At 34.0% G+C, this 15,793-nt stretch overlaps 2 protein-coding genes across 5 annotated transcripts in view; both read left to right on the forward strand.

Annotated features, from left to right (window-relative positions):
• The window catches only part of LOC111487202 (type IV inositol polyphosphate 5-phosphatase 3), a 9,052-nt gene extending 4,236 nt beyond the window's left edge, over positions 1–4,816 (forward strand). For all 3 annotated transcript variants that reach the window (XM_023134509.1, XM_023134508.1, XM_023134510.1), the window contains 5 exons: positions 136–976; positions 1,291–1,475; positions 2,588–2,696; positions 3,161–3,303; positions 4,204–4,816. In XM_023134509.1, the coding sequence (XP_022990277.1) occupies positions 136–976; positions 1,291–1,475; positions 2,588–2,696; positions 3,161–3,303; positions 4,204–4,414 (1,489 nt within the window). In that variant the 3' untranslated portion in view covers positions 4,415–4,816. The remainder of the gene's footprint in view (positions 1–135; positions 977–1,290; positions 1,476–2,587; positions 2,697–3,160; positions 3,304–4,203) is intronic.
• A 1,199-nt stretch (positions 4,817–6,015) lies between these two features.
• Positions 6,016–15,404, forward strand: LOC111487230 (carboxypeptidase SOL1). 2 transcript variants are annotated; one of them, XM_023134565.1, is made up of 15 exons: positions 6,016–6,213; positions 6,745–6,814; positions 6,912–7,007; positions 7,111–7,141; positions 7,261–7,317; positions 7,802–7,897; positions 8,443–8,565; positions 9,870–9,974; positions 10,330–10,376; positions 10,998–11,123; positions 11,244–11,346; positions 12,063–12,125; positions 12,217–12,300; positions 12,484–12,547; positions 14,894–15,404. In XM_023134565.1, exons 1-15 carry the CDS (start codon positions 6,114–6,116, stop codon positions 15,193–15,195), a joined length of 1,467 nt encoding a protein of 488 aa, XP_022990333.1. In that variant the 5' UTR covers positions 6,016–6,113; the 3' UTR covers positions 15,196–15,404. The 2 variants fall into 2 exon arrangements, with proteins under 2 accessions (XP_022990333.1, XP_022990334.1); XM_023134566.1 differs by having other exon boundaries at positions 6,748–6,814.
• Positions 15,405–15,793: the final 389 nt, after the last annotated feature.

Genomic DNA, 15,793 nt, shown 5'->3' on the forward strand with positions numbered 1-15,793 from the left:
AAAAAAAAAAAAAAAAAAAAAAAAAAAAAAAAAAAAAAAAAAAAAAAACTAGATTGATTTAGTTAGTTAGGGTACATTTTGTAATGTTTTTCTCATCTTTTGTTACTAATAGTTAGTGTTGTTTTGTCTTTGCAGTCTCCAGGAGATTGTACCGTTGAATGCTGGAAATATATTTGGTGCTGAAGATAGTCGCCCAGTTGCTAGGTGGGAAGATATTATCCGTGAAACATTGAATAGAGTTAGACCTGCTACAACCAAGATTAAATGCTTTAGTGATCCACCGTCCCCATCAAAATTTAAGCCATCTGATGACATCCCAGATTTAGAGGAGGAGATTCTGCAGGAAAGTGATAGTGATGTTGGTGTGGAAGTGCATCCATGTGATGAAGAATTCTATGGGAAGGAAAATGGCGATGGGCTGGTAGCTGATAAAAATCTAAGCTGGAAGTTCCCAATTTCGGATCTTTCTGCAAATACCATACCAGAGATACCTGTAGAACAGGATTTAGTGAGGCAATATTCTTCTCCAAAGAGATTGGATCGGTTAAATTGCTTCACAGAGAATGAGGAGGCTGTCTTTCAACAGAACAGAAGATTAACTAAAATGCTTAGTGGGACAGAAAGGATCGGTTTGAGTTGGCCTGAACCTCCACTACATTTACTACCCCATCATGTTTCTGAGAGACCCAACTCTTTTAAATCAATGAATTCATTTAAAACAACCAAGTCCTTTAGGACATATAGTTCTTTCAAGTCAACCATGAATGAAATGCCGTCAGGGGTTGCTTTGCTTGGAGAAATTGATCTCGAGTCTCTCCTAAAACAGAAGAGAAGATCGTCATATATTAGAATAGTAAGTAAACAAATGGTTGGTGTTTTCCTCACAGTATGGGTTCGTAGGAGTTTGCGAAGGCACATTCAGAATGTAAATGTTTCTACTGTTGGTGTTGGTGTAATGGGCTACATCGGTAACAAGGTTTGCTCCATTTTTCATTGTTCTTCAATTTTTGTTGATCTATGGATCATGTTGTAGTTAGCTTGTTATGCAATCTTGTGAGTCTCTCTACTCTAAAAGATTTCATGTTGTTTTGGCTTTCCACTAGAGTTCTTGTGCAATGCAATTTTAAATGAATAGATAGTTTGAAGTTTCTTCTGCTTGCCATGGTTTGTTTCTTTTTACATCAAGCCAAAAACAATTTTCTGGTCTAACCATCTCTGCTGCTCATATTCGTAATGCGTCATGTATTTATAGTTCTAGTAGTCTCTTTATCAAAGCATCTACTTGTTCAGGGATCCATATCTGTCAGCATGTCCATATACCAGACCCTATTTTGCTTTATATGCACACACCTTACATCAGGTGAGAAGGATGGAGATGAACTTAAAAGAAATGCTGACGTGAGCGAAATACACCGAAGAACTCAATTCCATCCACTTAATGGCATTGGGTTTCCTAAAGTTATCCACGATCACGAGTAAGTACATACAAAATGCCTATCAATATCTTCATATCTAATTGGGTTTTTTAGCTGCTTCTTCTATCCTGCACGTTCACTACCCATATTCCCTGTAAACATGACATGGCCATTGAAGTATTATTTTCCTGCTTAAATATAGTGCATGTGAACAATCCATTTTCCCTGTAAGACTGACATGGCCATTGGTGTATTATTTTCCAGCTCTAGTTTTTATAATTTTTCAGAGAAGGGATTGTACAGGGTAGATGTTCTTAATTTTCTGGCTCATATTCTTAGGGTCTTAAGCACATTTTAAGGATTACATGGGGGAGGGGCTGCAATTTACACCAGTCAAGCTACTGTTTAGGGCCTACGCAATTGATTTCTATCTGTTATTGTCTTGCTCTCCGCGTATTTATTTGAGATAGAGCCCCCTGCCCCAGCTTTCTAATTTGTGTCATACTGTGTATTTTCTTCCTTTGGATCCTAGAATAGGTCATTGAAGACATCCCTTTCCTTTTCTATATTCCTATTGGTAGATTTATTTTCGTGAAGGTAACCTGTGCGTAGTTTGCAAGAGTGTTACTTGAAGAGTTTTGTACTTTTCTTCTTTTGTTATGCACTAGCTAGACAGCTTTTTGAAATTTCTTGTTTATATTGAATTCGGACTTCCAGTCCCTCCCAAGTACATATTTTTCTGTTTTGGAAAATAATTGTTTCTTGTCCAAAAATGTAGAATAAAAGTTCACTACATGCTTATTCCAACAGTTATAAGATTTCTTAGAATAGTCTTAGTTAGAAGGTAAAGTACCACAACATCTCAAGTTAAAACAAACAATGTAATAAAGTACCAGATATTCTTTCCCTATTTTCTAAAGTTACGGTATTACAGCACATCTACTATACCGTGTCTGCTAGGCTTTGATGCAGTACATGTTCTATCATCTTTAGTTTTTTCTGGAGATTATTGATCGGTCCTTGTATGTTTAGCTGGTCTCATGGGTTGTCCTTGATAATGCTTTAGGTTGATGAATAAAAACTTCTATTTATATTCAACTCAAAATCGTTGTAGTACTAGGAACTACAAATTGAACCCAACACTTTGACAATTCATTCTCTTTTCTTTGCAGGCGGATAATCTGGTTGGGTGATTTAAATTATCGTATCAACTTGCTTTATGAGAAGACAAGAGATCTTATCTCGAGAAAAGAGTGGTCCAAATTGGCTGAGAGTGATCAGGTACTTTCGTAATGTAAATGTCTTGGAGTGCATATGCATCAACTAACTTCAAAATAGACTACACCTGAACTACACGCATTCATTATTTTCTTAGGGCTTGTCTGGAATGATTTTGGTCATTCTCAAATCACTCTCTCTCAAACACGCCCTTATTCTTTCCTCCCATAACGTTTCATTAATGAACTAGAAAAAAAAAAATGACTTCTTTTACTGAAAAGTAACTTGATTGAAAGCCATGTCCAAGTCACTTCAATCGAATTCCATTTTGATCCATTCTTTGGAAACTGAAGTTTGTGATCAAAAGCCGGGATTCCGCAGCCAATAAGATCTAAGCTGGAAAAAACAATTGCTTTTTATTATGTTGTTACAAGGGGATGAGAAATGATTTAAGCAAGTCATTGTGTTAAGCTGTGTATCTTCAAAATGTTACTTGTTAATCGAGTCTTTTGCCTATATTTTTTCAGTTATCGAGGGAATTTAAGAAGGGTCGTGCATTTGATGGATGGACTGAGGGAAACCTTAATTTCCCACCAACCTATAAATACGAGATCAATTCAGAAAAGTATTACGGTGAGGATCCAAAAGTTGGACGGCGGACTCCAGCATGGTAAGATTTTATTATCATGGTCCATGTTGATTTCAGCATCTTATTTTGTTTAGTTGTAGAGGATATTCCATATTCAATCTACCAATGCATTGATGTCATATTTTTGTTTGTATGATGTCTTATGCTGTAATTTATTTTCGCTCGCCTGTGATTGATTCCTAAATAGCGAGGGGAACAGTAAAATGAGGATACAGGAGTGACAACAATGTCGGAATACTCTGTCTGAACATAGTTAGGAAAATTTACATAGGAAACGGTTATGAGTTCATTGGCAATATGGTTTTGTTTAAAGGACGACTTTGATTTGAATAGTGCAACATCCCAAGCCGCTGCCAGCAGATATTATCCGTCTTTTGCTCATTATGTATCGCTGCCAGTGTCACAGTTTTAAAACGTGTCTGCTAGGGAGAGGTTTTTACACCCTCACAATGAATGTTTTGTTCCACTCTCCAACCAACGTGGAATCTCACAATCCACTTTCCCTTGGGGACTCGGCGTCCTAGCTAGCACACCTCTCGGTGTTTGTCTCTGACATCATTTGCAACAACCCGAGCCTACCACTAGCAGATGGTATCTGTTTTAAATCGTTATATATCGCTGTTGGTTTCACGGTTTTAAAACGCGTCTATTAGGGAGAGAATTCTACACCTTTATAAAAAATGTTTCGTTCCCTTCTCCAACCGATGTGAGATCTCACATATAGCTTCGGGATATTCTCTTAAAATATTCGTATTTGTTGAAATTTATTGTGCTTCTTTAAAATATAAAATTTAACCATTGAATTTTCACAAACTAGGAAGAGAGATCTCTGCTTACCCCCAGTTCTTAGAATACTCTTTTGGAATGTTTAGATAACAAATCTCATGCATGACATTTAATGTTTGTTTTCTGCATTTTCAGGTGTGACCGCATACTTTCATATGGAAAGGGATTGAAATTGTGCAGTTATAGGAGGACTGAAATTAAATTTTCTGACCATAGACCAGTAACAGCCACCTACGTGGCCGAGGTCGAGGTCTTCTGTCCCCGTAAGCTACAACGAGCTCTAACATTCACAGACGCAGAGATCGAAAATGGGGAAGCAGCACTGGATGCCAAAAATTTTATCTGATCTTTCGTATGCATCGTAACGAGCTTCAATACGTGCATGGAGGATTCTTGTACCAATCAACAAAGATAAGCAACAAGCTTTGCAAGGTAATAATTCCAATGAGCTTAATCTTTCACCAAACCAAGATTTGGTTAACAATTAAGGTTATGTTTGGAGATCATGTGGCTCGTGTGCTTTGTTGATATCTTGTATTTAATTCCATTCTTTGGATCACATTCTTCCATGTTGCTAGAGATGTGTATTGTAGTGGTTGTGTACATGAGTTAGCTGTTGTAGGGTTTCATTTACAGTTATATAGGAATGTACTTCTCTTAGTTTCTTTCTACTTCCTAAGGGTTTGTCTGAATTGTGAGAACTTAGCACTGTATAGAAATAAAGTACGAATGTTTGGAGATTGGGATTTGTGTCATGTATTGTTTTTACCTTTTATTAATTTTCTTGGAGGATCATTTCACGACTTAAGCGGCCATGAATGCTCGAGATTTCTAATTATAACGAATTAAATGATTTTTGTGTATGTGTGCTTCCCGTAATTAAGATGGGTGTCTTGACACTATTTGAGCATCAAGCGAGGTATGAATTTTGTATACAGGTGCGAAAATATTGGTTTGGACTTTAGAGCGTGACAAGACAAATAGTAGTATCTTTAAATTAATTTTTAAGAAAATAAATAAGTAGATATCTATATTAGTTTATGTTTTGCGTCTTACTTTCTATAGATATTTAAATATTTAAATAGTTTTTGTTATGTATACCTACAATAAAGTTTAAATCAAATTTAATATATATCTATATATATATATATATAGTTAGGATTATATGTTGGAATAAGCACTAGAACTGTAGGCCTCCACATTTAGAGGGAATTAGGTTCCCTGTTGACAAAAGGAAGGGTTACTGGACGAAGTGGTATCCTATCACAACTTTGTTTTCACCATTCAAGTTCGTCACGGCTCCTATTTTTCATCATTAAAAAAAAAAAATAAAAAAAATAACTTATTTTTCTTTAAATGTGGATAATTAATACACCTTTTTTCAATATCTCAAGTTTTGTTATAATTTGTTTTAAAGCATTTTTAAATAACATGCCCAAAATTTGTTTATAAACATCATAAATTTAATTGATACAATGATAAAGTTGGAAATATATATTATTTTTTTAAAATATAATTTAATAACGTAGGTAAATAGGTACAAATACAAGATTTAAATTTATATAATTATTCGTGGTTTAGAGAAAAATCTGAATTTTGTATTTATTTAATTTATGATATCCTTCTATTGTCTTAATTTTTTAATTTTGTATGTTTCAATTTTATATTTAATTCATCTCTCTCAACTAAAAAAAAAAAATCTAAAAATGAGTTGATTTATTAGGTTAAAAGAAATTTAATTTATACCTAATAAAACCAATGAAATTTTAATTTTATAATTTTTAAAATTAAAATAAATGGGAAAAGTCGAAATACGAAACAATAATCGAAAAAATAGAAAAGCGGAGGAAAGTCCAAAACATGGCGCGAGTCATTGTCACGTGCTTATCACTCGTGAGTCGTGATCGACTCTCCTCTTCGGCCCGGCGATGATAAAAATAGAATAAAATTCAGATTTCAGTGTTTCCGTCTTCAGATCACCGACCACAAAAAAGCGGAAGAACCAATACGCTCCAAATTTCCGATTGCCTGAAAGGAAAAGAAAAATGAAGTTTCTCTTTTCGTTCTTACTTCTCTCTGTTGTTTCTCCAGCTTTGTTTCACTCTGCACTCGCTCGAGGCGGCCTCAATCGCTCCATTTCGCCAGGTTTCTGCTTTGTTTTCGACGTAATGTTTAGTTTTCTTTTTTTGTGCATATTCGAATTCGATGCTTTCCGTTTGGCAGCTGAGAGATTGGTGTGATTGCGTAGTTGATGATTTTGAAATGAGGAAAATTCTCTGCGAGTTTGTTTAGTTCCAGACTGGAATCTGTTTTTTTTTTCTTCATGTTCATACATGACATTTTGATTTGTTTTCTTTGAGAATTGAGACGAGGAAAGAGCAAGTATTCTTTATCGTTCTCAATTTTCTTTTGTTCTTTCTTTGCTATGTATCTTAACTTGCGCGTCTCGGTCTTTGGATTATTGTGTTTGATCGTTTAATTTGAGTTTGAATGTCTTTAAATCGGTGTTGACTTCTTTTATGCGGTAGCTTTCATTAGTTGACGTTTTCTTATTCTAGATTTTCGTTCTGTCTTCCTTTGTCATGCAGGTACTTTAGGTTTTGTACGGCTCGGATTTTCGATTATTGTCTATGATGATTTGAGTTTGAATTTGATTGTAGTTTTTAATCGATGCAGTAGATTTCATCAGTCTTGCATATGGAGGTTCTGCTAGATTTTTACTCGAGGACAATAATTCTAAACGAAGGTAGCTAGTCCATGGAGATTTTCAGTATCTTGTGGTCATTTTAATTTTGTTTTCTGTATTTTATTTTGAGTTCTGAAACATTTCAAAATTTGTTCAGTAACAATATCATGCAAGGTTATATGACCAATAAAGAGCTTGAACGGGCCGTTAAAGCGTTTGGTAAAAAATGTAGTAAAATTTCTAAGATATACAGGTAATTCCAAGAGTTGTGATTTCCTTACTATCTTGCAAAGAAGGCCTAATTAATGTGCTGATTTCTCTCGCTTTCCTTTCCTCTCTCTTGGTTGCTTGATCAGTATTGGAGACAGCGTGCAAGGGTTTCCACTGGTAATCATTCCAAAATGTTAGTTCTTTTGTTTTTTTTTTCTAATTCTTCTCTCCCTAATATCAATGCTAAGTCGAAATATACAATATCTGATGAAGTGCTGTCATTTGATTGGTAATAGTGGGTAATCGAAATTTCTGACAAGCCTGGCCAGGAAGAATCGGAACCTGCATTTAAGGTGACTGATCTACTACTTGCGTATAATAGTCACACCTGACACTTTTTTTAATTTGTGAAATCTCTTTTTTTCTTCCTTCTGTATGAGTGATAGATAACTTTAAATATGCAATTGTAATATAAAATGAAATAAAAGCATGGCTTGTTGTTTAAGGTCCGAGTACACTAACAGTACCGTCTCTATTTGCCTTTTCTATGTGGCTATAACAATATGCCATGATCATTTGGTAAAGCATGCGTCCATGCTAAATTTCATGTTTATTAGTCATTCGACTCTTTCCTGGTCTACTGTTGATATAATAGTTGTTCTTCGACTGCAAGTACCATTTAAAAGGAAGACTGTACTTTCTTGCTTTTTACCCTGTGCATTTCGTTAGTATCTGTTTATCTGTACGTATTTAGTGTGGAATTGAATCTTGTATTTTTATTGGAGCACCTGTAGACTTACTCGAGGAGGTTATAAATGATTTTATTTCATATTGCAGTACATAGGAAATGTACATGGAGATGAACCTGTTGGCAGGGAGCTTCTTTTGCAATTTGCAAACTGGATATGTGATAATTACCTGAAGGATCCATTGGTTACTTATATAATTTTCTTTTTCATTTACATACATCTTCGTTCTCAGTCATATGCACCAGTTCACATACGTTGACAGACATATCTTCCATCGTGGTTTCTTAAGTCATTCTTGTTTTATTCTTGCCTTATTTGTGCCATGTCTATAACCTAGTTGTTAATTTATGTTTGCATGTTATATTTTTATCTTAAAAAAACTGTATATTTTTATGCAACAGCAGAACAATGTGGGCTTAATGGAATGAAAGGTTTCAATGTGACATGTTTCAGTGACTCAATTTTTGGACGAATCCCTTATCATAGTGTTAGTTAATTGTTGCAATTGGTTTTTATTTGGGATCTTAGCTCAGATGGTTTGGTATAATACAGAAGGCCAAATTCGAAGAAATAATCCTTTAATTTATCTAAAAGCCGATGCTGTCTATTCAAAAGACATGTGTTATGCTTTTCTGATTGTTTATGAGATGCAATATTTAATTTCCCTTGCTGTGTAGTTTGTGCTATTGCAACTTTGTCTCACTCCAAAGTTCTAATTTATTTCTGAAGGCTACACTGATTGTGGAGAATGTTCATCTTCATATACTTCCATCTATGAATCCGGATGGATTTTCTCTTAGGACGCGTAATAATGCAAACAATGTCGATCTAAACAGAGATTTCCCTGACCAGGTACATTTGTTGGCATCCTAATTTATTATTTGCGAGTAAATTGAAGTCTTAGCAGGCTTTCCCTGCTTTTGATTGAATTCTGATACTATTGCAGAAAAAGTTTTATTTTGCAAGTCCATGTCATTTTAATACAAGATTGGATGAATAATTTGAAGTGGAAAGTTATGGGATATTCAATGGCCATAAAGCATGTCATATGTGATTAATAAGAAACTTACTTAAGAGGAAAGATCTACGGAAGAATTAGGTGTTTAAAATGTTTCAAATTCACATTTCATATAGTAGATGCGATGCAAATATTAGAAGGTAATAATAATTTCCTTGTTGCAACTGTTTTGAATTCTTACCTCTTTTTGGTAGAGGTCTTCTTTTGATGAGCCTTTCCCTATAGTTTTTTCCCTTTGGTTTGTCATTGAAAAAATAGTAATAAATAATTGGTAGTAATAGGCTGGTCCAGCTGTGTTATTTGCACAGCTTATTGATCTCAAGTTCCATATTTGCTCACTTGGATATGAAAAGGCATTTTCATTTTAGTATATATATTTGCCTATCGTGATTATTGTTTTGTTCATCTACTCTGAAGATATCAAATGATTAGGCTCGTACTGAAACAAAAAGGGAATTAAATGATTAAGCTATCTGTTAACCTTGGCGTGCTGTATATAAGTTCATCAATCCTCTAAGAGAATGCTTTTCCTATCACTGCACCGCTTTGCATTTGCTTGAAAACTTGGAAATGGGCATCAGTATATGAATAATTTCATCATTTGTTATTTCCCAGTCTTTTTGTTGCATAGTCTTAGAAGGTTGTTGCCCAAAATGTACTTTGGAGTGATTTTTCTCTTCGTCACATTAGTGTCTCATTGGACAATATGTGAATTTGATTCAGTTGTTTTCTTTGTCCATAAGATTCAATGATCATTATTTTCCGATGCCATGCCTGTTTCCTTATTTGACTAATTCTGATAATAATCTCTATTTGTTTTTCCAAATCTATGATTTTGGATGATAATCACATTCTTTTCGTAATTCACCTTTAGGTCCTGGAGGTTACACTCCATTTTATTTCATTTACCAATGAAATTGTTTAACTTCTCATATTAAAAAAAAAAAAAAAAAAAATGATTGTCTTAATCTCGTCAGCTATTCTATAATTCTTTTCCTGTCGTTGCACCTTGTTCAGTTTACTTTGATTCACTTTTTTTTTTCTCCTGGGATCAATTGCTTTTCTGCATTAAATGGCCAAAACCAATATTATGATGTTATACATTTTAAGCAGGAATTAACTGTACATTTAATGTCAGTTCTTTTTCATCAATGATGATGAATATACACGGCAACCTGAAACGAAGGCAATTATGAAGTGGATGAGAGACATACATTTCACTGCCTCTGCCACTTTGCATGGGGTAAGAGTCACAAGACCTAATTTTGTCTTCTTTTACCGCCTTGTCTTTCTGACTAGTCGTTCTTATAAACTCTGGAATAGTATCATTTGGACATTATTTATGCATATTCCTTACCATGAGAAGTCTCTTCCTCATTAGAAACAATCAATTTAGAACCATCCGTTGTTAAATTAATATTTATCCCCAAAACTAAAGTAAATTAAGAAGAACCTAAAAGATATCTTGTTCATTATTTTAAATACTATTCCCGTCTCCTAGACATTGATGTATTGGTATTATATTCTAAGTTTGACTGATGAATGCAGTGTTAAGAAACATATAAAAGAAGTTTTCACGACATCTTTACCCTTTACAGGGTGCACTTGTTGCAAATTACCCATGGGATGGCACTGCAGATAAAAGGTGATAATTTTATTATTAAAGTTTTTCCTTCATTGCTAGAAAGATTTTCTTCTTCATTTTGGTTTTTTTCCCAGTATCGCCACATCTTTTATGCTTTATTTTTGTGTCCATATATATATATATTTGCTTCAGTGACTACGGACTACTAATTGAACCTGGACTCAGATCTCATTTCTTGATCATTTTTCCTCAATTATTCTTCTCTATGCGGTGCTTATGTTGTCAAAATATTTGTGTGTATTTTTTTTATTCTATCATATCACTTCTTCTCATTCATTATCTGTGCTGAATGTCAGTTGAGGACTTTTTTTTTCCTCGAGGAATTATGACCGTCTTTTGTCTTTGGCTCCTGAGGAATTGGTTTGCTTTAATTTCTTCTTTAAGACTCAAAGTATAGATGAGAATAAACGGAACTCTTTTTGTTTGAACTCCAAAAAGGCTAATGAGGTTAAAAAAATTCAGACCAATCAGTATGGTGGCGACAAAAGTTGGCTAAATTAAAATAATATTGTAAAAATTATTTATTGCCCATTCAATTATGCTTTTCAACATTCCTTACTTAGTGTTGGTTAATATTTCAGTTACTTGCTCTCTTTACACATTCTAAAATTGATTTTTCAGGAAAGATTACTATGCATGTCCTGATGATCAAACATTCCGGTTCATGGCTAGTGTCTATAGTCGCTCACATCATAACATGTCTTTAAGCCAAGAATTTGAAGGAGGAATTACAAATGGAGCTTCGTGGTATGGCAATGAATGCTTGGAAAAATTATTTTTAAAAATGGTATCCATGCGTCACGGTTCTGAAATTAATTAATTTTTTCTTTTAAAATACTTTTCGGAATTTATGCAACATTTGTGCAGGTACCCTATATACGGTGGCATGCAAGACTGGAACTATATACACGGTGGCTGTTTTGAGTTGACTTTAGAGATTACAGACAACAAATGGCCTCCTGCTAATGAGGTTTGAACTGAGTTCAATCCATCCTTGCTTCAATAGAAACGAACAAAAGACTTGTTACCCGTTACTTTCATTGAAGCGTAGAGGGTTAGAAAGTATCGGTAATCATTTTTTCTTGTGTAGATTTTTGTAACGGCTTAAGACCACCGCTAGCAGTGTCTTCTTTGAGCTTTCCCTTTCGGACTTCCCCTCAAGGTTTTTAAAACACGTCGGCTAGGGAGAAGTTTCCACACCCTTATAAAACATGTTTCGTATCTCCTCCCCAACCTATGTGAGATCTCATAATTCACCCCCCTTCGGGGCCAGCGTCCTCGCTGGCGCTCATTCCATTCTCTACTCGATATGGGACCTCTCAATCCATCCCCTTCAGAGCCTAACGTTCTTAATGACACACCGCCTCGTGTCCACCCCCTTCGGAGCTCAGCCTCCTCGATGGCACATTGTCCGGTGTCCAGCTCTGATACTATTTGTAATGGCCCAAGCCCACCGCTAGTAGATATTGTCCTCTTTGGCCTTTCCCTGTCAGACTTTCCCTTAAAGTTTTTAAAACGTGTTTGCTATGGAGAGGTTTCCACACCCTTATAATAAATGCTTCGTTTTCCTCTCCAACCGATGTGGGATCTCACAATATTAGTGACCTTTGCCTTTCACCTAACTGCTATTTCATCTGATTACTATTCATATTCATAAAATGGTTTTCCTCTTTGACATATGTGCAGCTTGCTACCATTTTTGAGTATAACAAGTTGAGCATGCTTAATCTCGTTGCGAGCCTTGCTCAGGTACAACTTTGTTTGTCTTTCAGTTGCATTTGCGTCTAAGAATACAGTACAGACTTCTCTCGCCTTGAATTGTTTAATATATTATATTCAGACAGGAATTCATGGAAGGATTTTTTCATCAGAGAGTGGAAGGCCATTACCTGGAACCATTACACTCAAGGGAATAGATTACTCGGTACTTTCAAATCTTCAACTTTTCTCCGTTTGCCTTAAGTGATGGAAAATATATAGTTGCATGATTGTCGGCTTTTTAAATTATAATCATGAAGAATACCAGAGGGATGGCGGAGAGAATTCTCATGCCCTGGTCAAAACTGTGTGCCCCACGGTAACGAATTTTCTTAAATTTAATCGACAGGTTAAAGCTAGTGAAACGCTTGGGGTCTACCATCGTTTAGCTGCACCAAAACAGAAATATGAAGGTAAGTGCTTCTAACCTACCGATCAATCCTCTTTCCCTCAACTGTTTCTATGTAGCCATGATCTTCATTCAATCGTGTTAAAATTCGCTATGCATGGAATTTTTTAATACTAGACTTTAGGTTAAGATGAATTTTATAAGCAGTTACTTGAAACATGTCATAGCACCTAGGCATAACATAAGAACTTATGAACACTTTTTTTTAGTACTTAAAATTAACTTTATGGCTTTTTTTTTTTTCTTTTTTTAGAAGAAAAGTAAACTAAAACTTCTCGTTGGTGGTATTAGGAAAAGTTACCAACCTCTTCTCCCTTAGGAAGTATAAACTAATGCTCAAACAAAAACACCAAGGCTTGAACCTAATATCTACCAAAAAAAAAAAAGAAATTTGAATCTTAGATGTGGAACAGAACTTCCTCCTAATTTGAAACCATAATTCCCAAAACCACCAATCAAACCTAAGGAGAAGTTTATTTGCCCGTTTGGTCGGCAATCTGAATGAGTTCAATAAATATACATTTGAAATTGTTTTCAAATTTTGTGATCAAATATTTAAAACTTTGAAAATTAGTTTCAAGTGTCGAGGGTATCTAGATTTTGAATTTAAAATTTTAAAATGGTGAAAAGATACAAATGCTAATAAATATAGTATTTCGAAATTATAAACCATTGTTTGTTAAATTGAAAAAAACATAATATTTATATTATAAATTATATGATATGTTAACATAATAATTATATATAATTTATTACATTAAACATGTTCATAAATTATTTAATAATAATTGATATTTAACCTAATATTTAGTTGATAACTACAATTAGTTTTATGATTTATAAAATGTTATCCTAACACACTTTAAACAATTAATTAAATTTGAAAATTGTGCTGGTTTTCTCGTTATTTCTCTATCATGATTTTCATCTTTCCTAATAAAACATTTTGAATTCTTAACAATTTTACAAACAAAAACAAATTTTGAAGATTATTTTTCTTAATTTTCAAAACAATTGGTTTTTTTAAAATTACCTAAAAAAAGTAGATAATAAAACAAGAAAAACTCATATGTGAAATAATATTTATAAGTTTAATTTTTAAAAACTACTTGAGTTCGAACATCATCTTTCATTGCTAAAAAACAGGGTAACGGTTTATATTTGCATTGCATATGGGAAGTTTGATGTCACGACTAGCTAATGTTCTGAAGAATGTTTGATTAATCTACCACACCTAAATGGTGTGAAAGTTATCTTATTTATAATCAAGGATATGGAAAGAGTAATAAATGAAAATAACAATAAATTGGAAGATACCTATAGTAATAAGGCAAATATTAGATATTTGCCTTGTAATAAAATATCAAATATAATATATATGGTAAATTATAGTTTATTACTAAATATCCTTAACACCCCACCACAAGTTAAGTGTCGGATTTAAGCGAACGTGAAGAGGGATTGTCGCTCAGCGACAATGTTGCCTTGGCTCTGGTGAGAATATGTCTAACCCCAAGAAGTAGAAGGGGAAACCTAGAGCAAGGGACAAAGACAATACTAAAGACAGAAGAGTTGCCACATTGGGCGAAGGAGCCAATTTTGGCGAGAAGGGCGGCGGCAACTTGGTTGGCGAAGAGGCTAATGTAGCGCCCAGATTCCAAAGGTAAATCTCTGCATAAGGTCGATGGGCTTATCGAGATTCTGTATATTTCCGAAAAGAACGCTGATGAAGATCCTAAGATTAGAGTTTCTGTGAAAGATGAAGGAAAAATTGGGAAGAAAATGAAAGACACTATGTTTGGAAAATGTGAGGTTGTATGTACAGAATGGTGAAGGATGATTTGGAGGTCAAAAGGGTGGAGCCGAAGAGTAATCAATCGGCTCTGCATGTGGCAGCCAAGACGACTGCCCCTACGGCGTCAAAGCCAGCCGTGGTGGTGGAGAAGAATAGTAGAAGATTTCAAAAGCCATTGAGAAGAAAGGATTAGGGTTAAACCGAGAGGGCTCCTTATACCATAAGAATGTTTGATTAATCCGACCTAAATGGTGTGAAAATGGTGTGAAAGTTATCTCATTTATAATCAAATAAATTACAAAGATATGAAAAGAGTAATAAATAGAAATAACAATAAAATGGAAAGATATCTATAGTAATAAGACAAATATTAGATATTTACCTTATAATAAAATTTCAAATATAATATATATAGTAAACTATAATTTATTACTAAATATCTTTAACCGTTCTTAACGTATGATGTATGATTGTGGGTTAAAGTAAGATGATTTTTTGAGTTTTTTTGTCCTAAAGTTTTGGGATAGATAGCAGAATGATTATATGTTTCTGCAGTAAGTGCTTCGATGCCCGGGTACAAGTCGAAGAACACGAGCATCTTGTTGGAGGAGGGAGCTATGTCTGTGGACTTTATTCTGGATCCGGACACCACAACCAATAGAAAAGTAATGCAAAACTGTGATTGCTACGGTGGCCATGGGGTGGACTTTGTGGGCTATATTTGGGGACACTACTATGAGGCGTATATTTTCTTGGCGGTTGTTTTGGTATTTATTTGCTTTTTATTTCAGAAGAAGATGAAATCTAGACTTCCCAAGCAAAGATTAGTTGCATTGCCAAAGAGGATTGTGGTCTGATATCGTTTGGTTTGGTTTGGTTTAGTTTAGTTCAGTAAAGTTTTTTATTTTATTTTATTTACTTTTCATTACTAGAGAAATGATTGTGTGATTGTAGAGTAACAGTTTTCAAGGGTTTTTCCTAACAAAGGAAGAAAAGATCTTTGTGCAAGTTTCCTTTGTACTTCATCGTCAATGCTCAATCAGAATAACTTATGATTTTATATCCATATTCATTCTAATCTCCTTTGCCTTTTTGAGGGTGTCTAAATTTTGGGTAATGGAATCTGTTACATGCTTCAAGTTTTCTGCAAACATCGAAAGTTAAATTACTTTTAAAACTATGGATTAAATTCTAATTTTTTTCAATACGAGAACCAAATTTGTAATTAATCTATTTAATTTATGAACTTTAGAAAAAATAATCATTTATATTTTTAATCTAATATTAGCGACTATCTTAGCCAATCTAAGTAAGGAAGGACATGTTTAAAAATTTTGAAATGAATCATTAGCGTTATTTAAATAGTTAAAGCATGTTCAGAGTAATTAAATATTAAAAATTTTAAGAATGAATAATTTAAAAAAAAAAAAAAAAAAAAAAAAAAAAAAAAAAAAA

This window comes from Cucurbita maxima, unplaced genomic scaffold (assembly GCF_002738345.1).
Source record: "Cucurbita maxima cultivar Rimu unplaced genomic scaffold, Cmax_1.0 Cma_Scf00012, whole genome shotgun sequence".
NCBI lineage: Eukaryota > Viridiplantae > Streptophyta > Magnoliopsida > Cucurbitales > Cucurbitaceae > Cucurbita > Cucurbita maxima.

Bases quoted from the DNA above. Each gene is read 5' to 3' on its own strand.
- LOC111487230 (XM_023134565.1), top strand. From the start codon at position 6,114: ATGAAGTTTCTCTTTTCGTTCTTACTTCTCTCTGTTGTTTCTCCAGCT. The intron at 7,898-8,442 runs GTTACTTATATA...TTATTTCTGAAG, and splicing joins ATTACCTGAAGGATCCATTG to GCTACACTGATTGTGGAGAA. The intron at 12,548-14,893 runs GTAAGTGCTTCT...ATGTTTCTGCAG, and splicing joins ACCAAAACAGAAATATGAAG to TAAGTGCTTCGATGCCCGGG.